Consider the following 14,179-nt stretch of genomic DNA (forward strand, 5'->3'; position numbering starts at 1 on the left):
TCTGTACGTAGGTATATTTTTAGATGATACAGTAAAATCATTCTTTCTATGTCATTTCTTACATAGCGGATGCATGAATGAATATATTTGTGTTTCAGCAAGCAGCGATATCAAGGTGGAGTTCAAGATGCCAAAAGAGGCCGATGTGGGTTCTTCGATCGAGCTCAGATGCGAGTGGCGGATAATGAGTGGAAGCAATCTCTACTCGGTTAAATGGTACAAAGATGATCATGAATTCTTCCGATATGTGCCGGACAGCAGTCAGAGGACTCAGACATTTCCCCGACCAGGCGTAACAGTCGAGGTGCGTTCCTTAATCTAAGTCTGCTTGAAAAATTCCAGTTAAGTTCTACTAATTAACTTTGAATATTTAATATTGTATTATTAATAATTTAATCAAGCATAGTCAGATGTAAAAACGCGTAGAATTAAAATATACTTGTACATATATTTATTTTGCATGTAAATATTTTTTTAAAAAAAGATTGAAAAACGTCTAATAATAGCTATCAAATTTATTGTATTTTGTTTAACGTATTAGTGCAATATTTAATAAATATTATCAAACATGACAATTATAAAAGTAAAACAAAATATTTAGAAAAGCAACATTAGCGTTTAATTTTGGTTACATTAATCGAACACTTGATTTTAATCAACATTTGATTTTATTTCATTAAAACTTAAACTATCATTAACGCAAAAATTTTGTTTGATATGAAAAGATTTAGTTAGATACAGATCCGAAAATAATTTTCTTGGACCATCAAAATAATTATGTAGAGCGTTCAAATTAATTGTTAGAATATCAAAACTTTTTGTACTATTGCTTAACTAATTAAACATAATTATTTTCATGAGAGAAGGCTTAGAAAGAGTCCTCACCAATTTCAACGAAACTTTAACAGGATTATAAAGTATGTTCCCTTGAACATCATTATATTCCTATTTAGATGTAGACAGTTGACCATTTCCGAGATATTTCAATATTAAATTAGCAGTTCATTAGAACATACTTATTAGAACATACTTGAGCATTTGTAATGGATATAGTAACAGCCTTTTTTAACTTAGAGATCTTATTAACAATTAATATTTTTCTGTTATATAATAATATTTTATAATAGGAATAATTGTTAATATGAGAAATTAATTATTTTTATTATAGATTACTTTTATAAACTTTAAGATGAAAATTTTGTTAAAAATAAATAAATATCTTGAAAACGATTGATCGTCTATCCTATCTATAATCCTGTCAAGGTTTATTGAAATCGGGGATAATCACTTCTAAGCCTTCCCGGTCAGATTTATATTTTATTTGACTAAATATTTCAACAAAATCGTTCTTTCTGTATAGGCTTGATTATTTATTACTAAACATTTTTTCAATAGATATGGCGAAAATATGGTGATAAATCGACAGTTAGAGAGTAAAGTGAGAAAAATGTTAATGTAACAGTCGCGGAAGATTATCGCGGTTCTTCAATTCTTCCACCTCTTCCTCCTCGATTATCAGAGTACTCTCCTCTCGCTTGACCGAGAACAACACAACAAGTGATACTCCGTCATCAACCTAAACAAAGCGTTGATCTGCGTATTCACGCGTTTCGAGATCGGGAATATCTTTTCCCTTTGTCGTTTCTTACGAAGCGAGATTCTTTAAAACGCACGGAAATCCGCATCGCGTCCGTCGATTTCTTTCACCGACTGTACGCGGGACTCGATGCAATCAATCTTCACCCCCGTCCTCCCTTTGCACTTTCCTCACTCCAATTCCAGCACCGGGACAGGAAAAGCTCGAGAGCACGCAAGCTTCGATAAGACGAACGAAAAGGGGAAACATGGGAGAAAGAGCAAGGCGGAGCTGCAGACGTGTCGGGATCCGTACACAAGTTTCCGCGATTCCGATCGGTAGCGCGACCGTAAGCAGACGGCACCATCACGTCCCGATGTAATTCATCTTACCAGAGCTGCCTGGCTGGCTGGCCGATCAGTCGGCCGGCAAAACGTGCCGGGCAACGTATCCAGACCGCGTTCTTGCGCTGGTACAAACGAGGCGCGAGTTCATTCCACTGCCGCTATTGCCGCGATGCTATATCATCTTTCCCTGCAAGCTCCCTCGTGCAAGCTGTCAGCCACTAGGAGCTATCTCCTCCCAGAGTAGGTAAAAGGAAAGCGAGACTACCGAGAAGCGTCGATGAATAGTCTTTCATATTGCATTGACGACAGCCACGTCGGACATAACCGAATCGGATTGGTTAACGATGAAAAGGATTATGTCGTATATACACAGTAACGAGAAAACCATAATGTCGTCCACAAACTTGAGGTGAAAGCAATTAGAATAAAAGAAGTAAATCCTAAATCTATATTCATGAGAGGAAGTGAGAGAGAAAGAGAGATTTTTATTTCTTCCATTTTTTAATATCAGGATGATATTGACTATTTGAAAATATTGAAACATAGTAAATTTATTTTAATAATTAAATTAACTGACTTGAAATTGTATTAAACTGAATTAAATGGAAATTACGTCGCTGTAAACGAAATGCGAATTCATCATTTTCCAATAAAAAGCTGTCAACAGTAAATCCTTATTTAGAATTCATTAAAGAGAAGTGAGACTGCATTCATTAGACTTTTATATAATATTGATAGTGTCGTATTAGACTACAAATAATAAGAAGAATACACAATTATTTTTGTAACACTGTATTGTACAGTCTAGATCGTAATCTCATTATTGCATTTTTTTTAAAAGAGCGCTAATAAAATTAAAAAGAAAAACTAACAAAATTTAAAGTTATTGTAAAAATATTATTTTTCAATAAAATCGTTTCTTAATTTATTTTTTGTAAAATATAGAACGTTTATTATCAAGGCAAGTTTATTATCAATATCAATTTTATGTTCCATTCGGTCTGACCATAGCGTAGTCATTTCTACTTATTCCCAGATTGCCAGGATGCCCATTTCTACTTCGTATTCTCTGATTATAACGTGGTCTTTACTACTTATGAAACTTGTACAAATGTTGAGAATTTGAATTAAATTCGCAGACAGCTTTATAATTACAAAATTAAAATAAAGACTCAAATTACGATAGAATATCCGAAAATGTAGAGATTTACATTTCAACGTTATTTCTAACTAAACTAATCTTTAAAATAGTTCTCTCACATACCTATTTATCAGTTTAATTTATACCCCACAGACAGTTTAAACACTAATCTATATTTTAGAGATGTATCAAGAATCGTAAATTAATCCATGGCGTAATGTAAAATTCAATCATCGTTGCATAATTATAGTAACTTCTGTCAACAACAATTAAGCGCGCATGTACACATCCTCGATAAAATCGATCCCGGAATGCATTCACCGCATCCTTCTGCCAATACCAACGAAACAGGAGCTTGTTCGCTGAATTTGAAGATACATCATTTTCTCTAAAATTCTCGATACACTGATATGAATTTGTCTGTCGGTATTCTCCATTGGAAATAAAATCTTGCTGGAATCAGAAAGAGCGCTGAAAAACATTGAATAGCGTATCAATGCAATAGTGCTCGAATATTTTCTATATACGCACGGAATTTCGTTCTACCCCTCAATAGAGAACTTTTAATTCATCTGTTTGTTTGCAGTAGTATGTGTCAAATGTACATTACTTTATTATAAAAATATCATATAATATTTTATACAAAAAAAATCGCAAAAGTAAGAGCTTTATGAAATTACCAAGAATCACTTCGACCAGCTCCGATTAATTTTAATCGACAGTTAGTTCATTGCAATTGCATCTGACGTTAAAGACACCTCCAGACGATATAGCCATCACGTGTATAATATTTGCTAATGTTGGCATACGTTGGTCATATCGTCTGGAGGCGCTTTAAACGAAATGACAAATGCGATTGATCAATTCGAATAGACTATCGTCGATCAAAGTTAATCGGAGTTGGTCAAAGTGACCTTAAATACAAATGAAAGTTATTTATAAATTGAAATCTCTCTTTCTCTCTCTTTTTCTCTCTTTGAAAACGTATATTGTAAAAAAATAATAAATATTTGTTTGAATATATTTACTAAATCTAAACATTTATTTGAATACAAAAACTATTAATTTTTATTTAACTATAATGTTTTTATTGAATAAATATTTGTTTACTGGAAATAAATATTTAGTAAGTATAAAAAAAATATGTAATAAGATTTAATAAATTTTTTTCAATGTACAGAAAGAACTGAAAAAATAATTTTGTTTTAGATCATCAAAATAATTATTTAGAACGGCCAAATGTAATTGCTAGAAACTTTTGTAGCATTATTATTAACACTTGCGCGTTCTACGTAATTATTGTGACGATTCAACAAAATTATTTTCATATCTGTGTATTTAGTTAATTTTTTAAATACTTCGGCAAAACCGTTCTTTCCGTGGAGATATGAGAAATTTATAGCAATTAAAAAAATGTTTAATTAATGGCAATCAAGATAAAAGAATTTCTCCATTATATTATTAGAAAAGAATAAAACACTGGTACAACATTTGTATAGCAAAACAAATTAAATTAATATTTTTATATTTTTCTCGTTTCACATTCTCTCATACTAGTTATTGTCTAAAAAAATATTTCTGACAGTAAACGCGATATTGGTAAAAACACGAATAGATTCAGTCTATTTCGCCACGGTATATTATCTTCTTCCAAGATCTCCATTGGTCTTTGATTCTCTCTCGCTTTCGTATTTCTGGTCCTTTCGCTATATCAAATGTTTCGAAGAATGCAATCGACCAGATTGTACTCCAATATTCTACAAATGACGTTCCCGATTCACCGGTCTCTCTCTCTTCTCGTCTATGAGCTAGAACATCACGTAGGATACTATTTGCGAGATGTAACACACATACGCTAGATCAATCTTTGCAAACAGCAAAATAAATCCTGGCAGACACGATGAAGAATTGATCTAAATACGATCAAATTGAGTGATTTAATTTAAAAATGGCATAAGTTTATTTTAAGTGATTTTATTAAATGTGCGCGAAAATGCTTTGTAAAATTATATTTTACCAATTATTTATCGGACTTATACATTGCTTGTATTACTAAATATTATTTGTTACTTACTTATTCAAAAATAACATAAGATCGAGATAAAAATAAAATCGATTTAAAAATAACATAAAACATCAAGATGTTTTTTAAATTCTATTTTTAAAGTAGCTTTTAAAATATAAGCCAATTAAATATTTACAAAATATTCATGTATAATTGTAAATGATATCAAAGCTAAAAAAGAGAAGATGTGGAATCCCCGAAAGCGTTGTTGGCGCGCAATTTTTTGTTAATTTTCACTACACGTGCTATCGTTGATCGGCGGTAATCCCCATCAACAAAAACGAGCTTGTAGTATATCGGGAAATAAAAATGTAAATCCTCTTCGAGGACATTCTCGATATCGCGTGCAAACATTTCCCGGCTTAGCTAGCGAGGATTTTAAATTTCATAAACTCACTGATATCATTGTAATAATCTAAAGCATAATATAAAAACAAAAACCACAAATGCTATATATGTGTATATTTCTATAAATATATTTAAAAAATATTAAAATCTCACTTTTATTAGAAATTCAAATATGTAGCGTCAATAAAATTAAAAATTATTCGAATACAATTCAGAAATGTGTGTAATTATTATTTTATAACATTAGATATATAATTTTTTTGATGGAATTTTAATATTACAAAATTTAATTATATTCTATTTTTCATAATAATTTTCAATAAAATTTTCAATTCTAACGCTGAAATCGTGACGCTCAATAAAGTAAATCGATGAAACGAAATACCATCATTTCGGCATAGTAACATCTAAAGCAAACAGAACTATTAAAATGGAGATTCGCACACATTCAGAAGGCGGCAAACTTCCACAAGATTTTCAGCACGTCGTACAGTCAGCGCGGCTCAAAAACAAGGTCAGTAGCAACGATAGTTCGACGATAGTTTGAGGATAGTTCCGGGTGAGATCACCCTCGACGCAAAACTTTCGGGCCATTCGTTAGCTGGATAATACCCTTTCCTCACGTTTTTTTACTCTTCTCTCGTTCTCTCCTTCCCTCTCCCTTCATCATTTTTTAAATTTTCCACCAGAAGAGTAGAGTGTGAGTTCTGCCCGCATGTGCGCGCGGTCGTTTGCGCAGAAATTTAAATGATTTAGCTCCCACCCCGAGGGAACGCCAATTTTTGATGTTCCGGCAGAACTTTGCCCTACGAGATATATCTTCCAATGCGGGAAAGCAGTCGTGTAATGGCGGCGCAAAAACGACGCTTACCACTCGATCGTCTAATGTGATGCGAGATTTGGATTTAAGATCCAAAATTATGTTTGTAAAAAAAAATAATTTCTCATTGATTAATACTTAAAATCTTCTCAATAATTTAAGAACATGCAAAAGGACCCCGCACTAATCATATAATGGATTCATTCAAACTGATTGAAACTGTGATATTTTATAGATTATTAGATACTGATCAGAAGTCTCCATAAGTACAACCATTAAAAATGGATAATTTGGCACTATTTGAAAATTATCATTTCTAATTAAACTAAAAAGTACTTTTATCTACTAAACTATTCATTTTGAGATTTACTTTACTTTAATGTTACACAAAATAATAAGATGAATCAATTGATGTAAAGAAAATACACAGCTGCTTTTAAAAAAAATTATGCAATTTGCAATATGCAACTATTTATATATTTTTTCTAAAAACAACTATGTATTTTCTTTACATCAATTGATTCATCTTATTCTGTGCATAAAAATATTAAAATACAATTGAACAATTTAGTTTATTTAGTAGATAAAGACACTTTTTAAACCAATTAAACTCAAAATAAAAACTTTCAAATCTGTTCAATTTTTTATGGTTTGCTTATGGAGACTTTTGATCATAATATTTTACTGAAATATCAATTTCAGCCAATTTGACTGAAACTATTTTTCCTATATGATCAGTGCGAAATCTTTTGCATGCCCTGTCAAAAAAATAAATACTTACAGAATTAAATATGAATAATTTACACATTGTTTACCGCACTGATAACATTAGAACCTGATTATCACCTTCTTTTCTTAATTAACATGAGTCCAATTTGTTTATTATTTAAAGGATTCAATTTTTAATTTCCTTCTATCCCTTTGAATTCAGTTATTCCCTACGTTGTTCTTTACTTTTGAGAAGTCGTAGAAAATTGGCATGATACATTAACTTTGTATATAATTTTACAAAAGAAATGTATGCGGTATATGGAAGGCCGATGGAGGACACAATGCTGAAGGCTACCTATGTGTATCGATGTGGCTATTGCTCCGATGCACACGCACTCAGCATCCTTGAACAACATTAAACGGCCGCGGCTTTATGGTTTCCGCGGATTGAATATCATGGGTGACCGTAACTACATTAATTATCCACGCGATTCATCTAATAGAATGGAAAGCCGTTTTAAGCCGTAACGCATTCCTGCCCTCGAAATTCCCCATTTGTATGCAGCTGCTGTTCCGCATTACCGTGTCACATATCGAGATACTGTCGTGGCCGTTCATCGAGGAACTACAAGAGAAAGAGAAAGAGGGGGGAGGAAAAAGAGAAATATGCCATTTAATCATGATGCGAACTTTCAAGCTCTCCTGTATTTGAACATTAAAATAGCGCTAATATAAAGTAAGCATAACATTTGTCATACTATAAAACAAAATAAAACATATTTCACTCCTCATGTCTGCGTACGATGTTTTTAATTCATTAAAATTTTGATATTTCTTACACTTTAATTTTTTTTTCAATTTTTTAAAAATGCTTATTAGCATTATTAAATTGTTTATTAATTTAATTTTTGATTACGTACTGTAGCTTCAGATTAACAAAGGACCTATCATAAGTGTTTAGAATCAATTAGATTCTCCTTGAAACATGTTAAACACAAAAATTTAAGAAATATGTACAATATTTTTTTATATCAGCTCGAATTGGATCTTAGATTTATGGGCTGAATTTTCAAAAATCTAATATTTTTAAAATATTCCCATTTTCATTCAATTCTGAAGAGTCGTTTAACTCTTTAAATCTCAAATAGAATCAATCTAAAAGTCTCTTAGAATTTTGTGTTTAACAACATATTTCAAGAAGAATCGAATTGGTTCTAGACAGTTGTGACAGATCTTTTGTAAGACTGTGTCTCAAGATCGACAAATAATCAGCGCGCAGTTCGCTTGAACGCGATTTGCTAGAAAATTGTAAAATTCACACAAAAATATATTATAGATCTTCTTTGACCAAATATAACCTTCGCTTATTTGTGTCGAATATTTCTTAGTCAACTTACTATTAAAATCTTGGCATTGCAAATTTCACAAATGCAATAAAATAATCATATCGCCAGTAATTTGAATATTTTATCACAAAGTTCGGTTGATTAAGTTACTTAATCTGAAATCAGCTTTAATGTAATTGACTGCAATTTAAACAAAATTATATAAAGTAAAAAGAAAATCAAGAGAGAGATAATTAAAATGAGAACTTGAGTAAAAACTCGAATTGACTCGGTTTTAAAACTCAATAATGTAAACCGCGAAAACCTACCAACGAAAAAGATTCTCTCGATCGCAGTTACGTGGCCTAGGTAAGGAATATAAATCAATGGGACAACGAGGGACGACGTTGACGGCGCCATCGTGTTTCTCCGAGTTCGCCACCGAAGGAAAGGCTGCGTCGTTTGTTCTTTTATCGCGCGGCATTTGCATGTGCTTCGCGTGCGACTTAAGATGGCCCGTAAATAGAGTGACTTCCCGAGCGGTACGTGGGCAGGAAACGATCGAATGCTCACGCCAAGGTACCCAGGGATGGTATGGTGGTACCCCCCCCCCCTCCTCTCTTTCTTCTTCTCGTCCCAGTTGGCAAGAAAACAATGAAAATTTCCAAACAATCTGACTAATCTGCCACGACTCCGCAAGCCGCGATCTTCCGCCTCATAAATCGCTGGTCCGATAGCTGCTCTCGAGGGCAGTAAAACCTAACAACGCCGCACCATTGCCAACGATCTATATTATTCACAAACCGTCCACCCCTTTGTGAATTCCGAACATCCCTCGTCGCGCATAATCAACCAACAACGGCGTGTTAAGTACTTTTACGTTCTAAAATATGGATGTGGATTTAACGCCATAAAATGCGTTTATATATAATTATGTTATATATTTTATATAATCGTGTTTAAATAACAGTGTTGGTGTTGATAGAAATATTAATATGGTGTGAATTGAACATCATAAGTTTTAATTTTCTAGATTGCCTAGAGAGATACGTGAATTTTATATACAAGTAAGTAGAATTATTGAGTGCTAAGCTTTCAGTGGTCATTATTAAGGAATCTACTGTCATGCTAAGAAATAGAACAAGCAATAACAAATTTTTAAAAATTCTGTCCATTATATATCAATTTGAACTCCTTGGTTGTCACTATTATAACAGAGAGCGTGAATAGTAACATTAATTTTGAAGCAACTTTGTATATTAGTTTGTGTTATTGTACATTTATTTAAATATTACAAAGAGACACACACAATTGAACTACACACTCCATTTCAAGATTAAATTTGATAGTGCTTGTTCCTTCTTTTTTTTTAATTAGGTTATTTGTGAAAGATTATAAAATTTTGTCATTAAAAGTATGAAACGTATGACAAACTTGTATTGCATCATACTTGTATTCGTAAAATTTACGTTAATATTATATCACTCAAAAATAATATTTCTAGAATCAAAACCATATCACATTGATGTTAGTATTAATACAAACATACTGAGAATTACGCACGAAAAGATTTCATTAGAAGTACCTTAAAATTTAATTCAAATAGAGATCTGAAAATAATTTTGTTAAATCATCAAAATAATTATACACGCTCAAGCTGATTGCCGGAATGTCAAAACTTTTTGCAGCATTATCCATCATATTTAAAATTCCTGCGTAATTATTTTGATACTTCAACAAAATTATTCTTTCCATGTACAAATATTGCTTGATATGAAATTCACATTTATATTTTTTAGAATATACTGATTATCGTCACCCACTAAAGTATGATGTGGAATCAACGACGGTCTTAAGCGATAATTACAATTCGAAACAAAACATTGGATTAACAAGAGACAAAAAATTACGTTCGACTTGAGCGATAGTACGTCAGATTTTTATCCTGTTTTAACATCGCCAGGGAGGCACGAGATTATCTTTAAGGCGCGCAAGGAAGTTTTATCCAGCCAATCTTTCTGCTTTGCGAAGAGATGCAAAAGGGCTCATGCGTCGCGCTCTCTCTCTCTCTCTCTCTCTCACACACACACACACACACACACACACACACACACACACACACACACACATCTTTTTCTTCCATTTCTCTCATGCCCACCAAGAGCAAATAGAACCAACAACATCCATTACACGTCCGCATCCGTCCATTAAGCGACGAGTCTATGGACGTCGTTTTGAATGAGCTTAATGGATTCCGCGAGAAGGTTAATTCAACGAAGATGAAAGTGAATAGAGAAGATGAATATCTTCAGGACGCACGGCGCGCGCAAGGCTCACGGATGCAAATTTCATGGTGCATTATCCTCCACAATTTTTTTTTTAATAGTCGCGGATCGTGGGACAAGATTTTTCAGCCGTTTATCATTCTCACCGCGAATTTTCTGTAATTTTCTCGAAAACAGTCATATTTAATTGTAAAATAATGAATGGAGCTTAACGCATGCAATATATCTTTGTAAGTTCAGAATGAAAGAACGCGCTTGTCTCCCTTTTTACATTTTCACGAATCAGACGACTCGAATCTCATTGTATTTAATATGAGTGGTCGGCAATCCGCTCGAATAATTGCAACAATCGCGGACGCACTCACGCGTTTAATGTCCGTCTATCATGGTCTTACACGACGATTAAACGTCATTGCTGGCCACGAGAATTTAACGATTGTTGTCGTGACATTCGTTCATGCGCGGCTTTTATTCTTGGAAATTCATCGCGACGAATAAAGATTCGGAGAGAGAAATGACGTTTTATGGGTTATTCAAAGTTAACGCACCATGTAACTCAGCGATCTCGGTGATTCTCCATAAGAAAGATACGGTTTCGTAAGTACGTTTTAAAAAGCGGCACACCAGGAGGAACAGTATTCTTCGCATTAATGCCGGCGGAAGACACATTGAGAAACGACGGCAATAAAAAGAATTGAATATAAAGCTGCGGTTGTATGTATGCGTGAGCATTGGAATCGCGGAGAGAAGGAATTCGAGTTTACGGTCAAATAAATATAATTATCCTACGCCACAACAGAACGAGGATACAACAATGTTACGATATTACAGCTACTAATTCACTCACTCTAAAAAGGAGAAATTACTCTGTCGGAAGTGAAAGTAGCAGCAAAATATCGTAAAATATTTGCATAATCATCTGATTAATTGTGATTTCGTAATTTTTAATTGAATTCGATTTTCAATTAAAAGCCGTTTTTATTTAAAAGACGATATTTGAGATATTTGAGAAAAATGTCAGTAATGAAGGTTATTTGATTAATTCAACGATGCAGAATCGCTAAAAATTATAGGAAAAATGTAGAACTAGTGATAAATAGATTTTCTATTTGAAATTTAAGATAATATATATTAAATATTAATCTCATCTATAACTTACTATTTTATAATTCGGTATTAAATACGACTACTTTCAATAAAATTGTGAGGCAGCGAAAATGATAAATGATTAAAAAAATCCTCTATCCTTTCACGTTTAAACTTAAAAATTGTAAAAGCCGATATTTGAAGGTATTTGAGAAAAATGTCAGTAATTTGAAACATATTAAAAAGATGAGAAGACGAAATTCTTTGATCGTTAATCATTTAACAATTTTTTTATTATCATTTTCGCTGCAAATTTCCTGTGATTTCATTTAAAGTAATTGCATTTAATTCTAAATTACAAAATAATAAATTATAAAGTAATAAATTAATATTTAATACATGTTATCTTAAATTTAAAGTAGAAATTATATATATATATATATATATACACATATTTATTTATCATTGATTCTCTTTCTTTATATTTTTCAGCGACTCTGCATTATTAAATAAAATAAAAATCAATATCTGGATGTATTTGAAAAAAATATCAATAATTTTAAACATATTAGAAAATCGTTTGATTCGACGATCTAGAATCACTGAAAAATATAGAAAAAATATAGAGTCAGAGAATACATTATTTTTATTCTAAATTTAAGATAATATGTGTTAAATATTAATGTATTACTTTATATAACTTATTATTTTATAACCCAAGATTAAATAATACAATTATTTTCAACAAAATCAATTCAACGTAGGAAATTTGCAGCGAAAATAATAAATGATGAAATAATCTCGTTTTCTTATCCGTAATAAAAAATTATAAAAAATAATACAAATGATAAAATAGAATTGGAAGCGAGAGCAGCAATAAGAAAACGGCTTTACTCGTCGCGCATTCGCAGTTGCATGTCTGCGACTACTTCCGCTTTAATAACGTCTCATGCAGCCGAAAGACAAATTACTATAGTGCTCGCGTTTTCCGGAAAGTACCTAAGAGCATCTTTCCTGTGTCGAGCGAGCTGAGGTTCCATTCGGCGACGTAGATTAGCGAGGACGTTGCAGCTAGTCGAGTAAGGTTTGCTCTCCCTCCTACCTCCTACCCCGGGTATTATACTTGCAGCCGCGGTAAGAAGTTGCGAATCAACATCTCGTTATCCGGAATTCGAAAACTTTCGCGTCTGCAACCGACTACCTCTCTCCCCGTTCTCTCCTCGCGTACTCCCAAGAAGAGGCTGATTGTTGCGCGACCTTTTGTATAATTTCCGTCTATCTCTCGAGAAGATTGGAGCCCCCTTCAGGGTCGCGACAAAAGTAAGTAGACGAAGTTGCGAGATTCAATTGATGAAACAGCGGATTGTGTCGCACTAAGGAGCACACAACAAAGAGAAAAAGAGTAGGAGAGAGAAAGAGAGAGAAGAGGTAGAAAGATACTTGACATCAATAACAAGGTACATCGCAAATCTCTTTCCTTAAATCCTTTCTCTTCGCCCTTCAAGAGCAACGACTTTGGCTATGTGAACTTCCAGCAAAGCCGAAACGCAACGCGATGAATGAAGACAAAGTCAAAGCCGAGAAAGTATCTCGTTTCCGAAAGTAAGAATGCCTTATCATTGATATCAGGGAAAATCCGATCTAAGAAAAGTGGCTAATAACGAAAGTCTTGGCTAAAATAATTCATGAGAATATCTGGGATACGTCTGTCTTATTTTAGAAAGTAATCACGTTTCTTCAGAAAGTAGAAACTTTGAGATTATTAATTAATCCCGAGATTAACCCTTTATGGATCCCTCACGTTTACAGTCATCGTCTTTATTTTATAAATTGTTTGCTCAATTTTGAAATTTGGCTTATGGAATAATTTGATAATGCTTATGTGAATTGAGATAAAAAAATAAAACATTTAAAATAGTAGATTATAGCGAACAGAATTTTAAAAAATAATTTGATTATCATAAAACTTGATTTTAGGGAGTTTTTAATTGTGAAATAACATGTTAAGTTTCAAGTTTTGCTTTATTTGAAGCATATCAGTGCTACGTAAACTGCAGTTAGTACTAACTTTCAAACTCAGATTATATCTTCCTTTATGGAGATACTATACTTTTAAAATTCAATATTTTCGAGTTGTATTCAAATTCAGTGATACTAAGAATATCCTGAATTTTACGATGCTCAGATTAATTTTTTGAAATCTGAATTTTAGAATTCTAAGAATTCTAAAATTGAGCGACCCTCAAAATTCTTAGAAAGCAAGATCAGATCCACATTACTTTATTCCAAAAGGTTAATCAATGATACAAAGAGTACGTCATAATCGGACCGGCTGATTTAACGTGGGACGGTACCTTCGTCATCCACAAAGTACACCACTAAATCTCGCTCTTCGCGCGATTAATTTTACAGCGCGATGTCATCAAGGGAGTCGAAAACTTCGAGACGACTCCTCGTCTTCTCGTATCCTATTTC

The 14,179-nt window shown here is 32.9% G+C and overlaps 1 protein-coding gene and 1 long non-coding RNA gene across 5 annotated transcripts in view; one reads left to right on the forward strand and one right to left on the reverse strand.

Annotated features, from left to right (window-relative positions):
• The window catches only part of LOC147910986 (uncharacterized), a 486,594-nt gene that overhangs the window by 270,703 nt on the left and 201,712 nt on the right, over positions 1–14,179 (reverse strand). The gene's annotated exons all lie outside the window — the stretch shown is intronic.
• The window catches only part of LOC105146913 (uncharacterized), a 318,339-nt gene that overhangs the window by 189,850 nt on the left and 114,310 nt on the right, over positions 1–14,179 (forward strand). The window contains exon 3 of the mRNA XM_087403528.1: positions 99–304. Within this exon, the coding sequence (XP_087259654.1) occupies positions 99–304 (206 nt within the window). The remainder of the gene's footprint in view (positions 1–98; positions 305–14,179) is intronic.

Source organism: Acromyrmex echinatior, chromosome 1, assembly GCF_024713525.1.
Source record: "Acromyrmex echinatior isolate Ae372 chromosome 1, ASM2471352v2, whole genome shotgun sequence".
NCBI classification, from domain to species: domain Eukaryota; kingdom Metazoa; phylum Arthropoda; class Insecta; order Hymenoptera; family Formicidae; genus Acromyrmex; species Acromyrmex echinatior.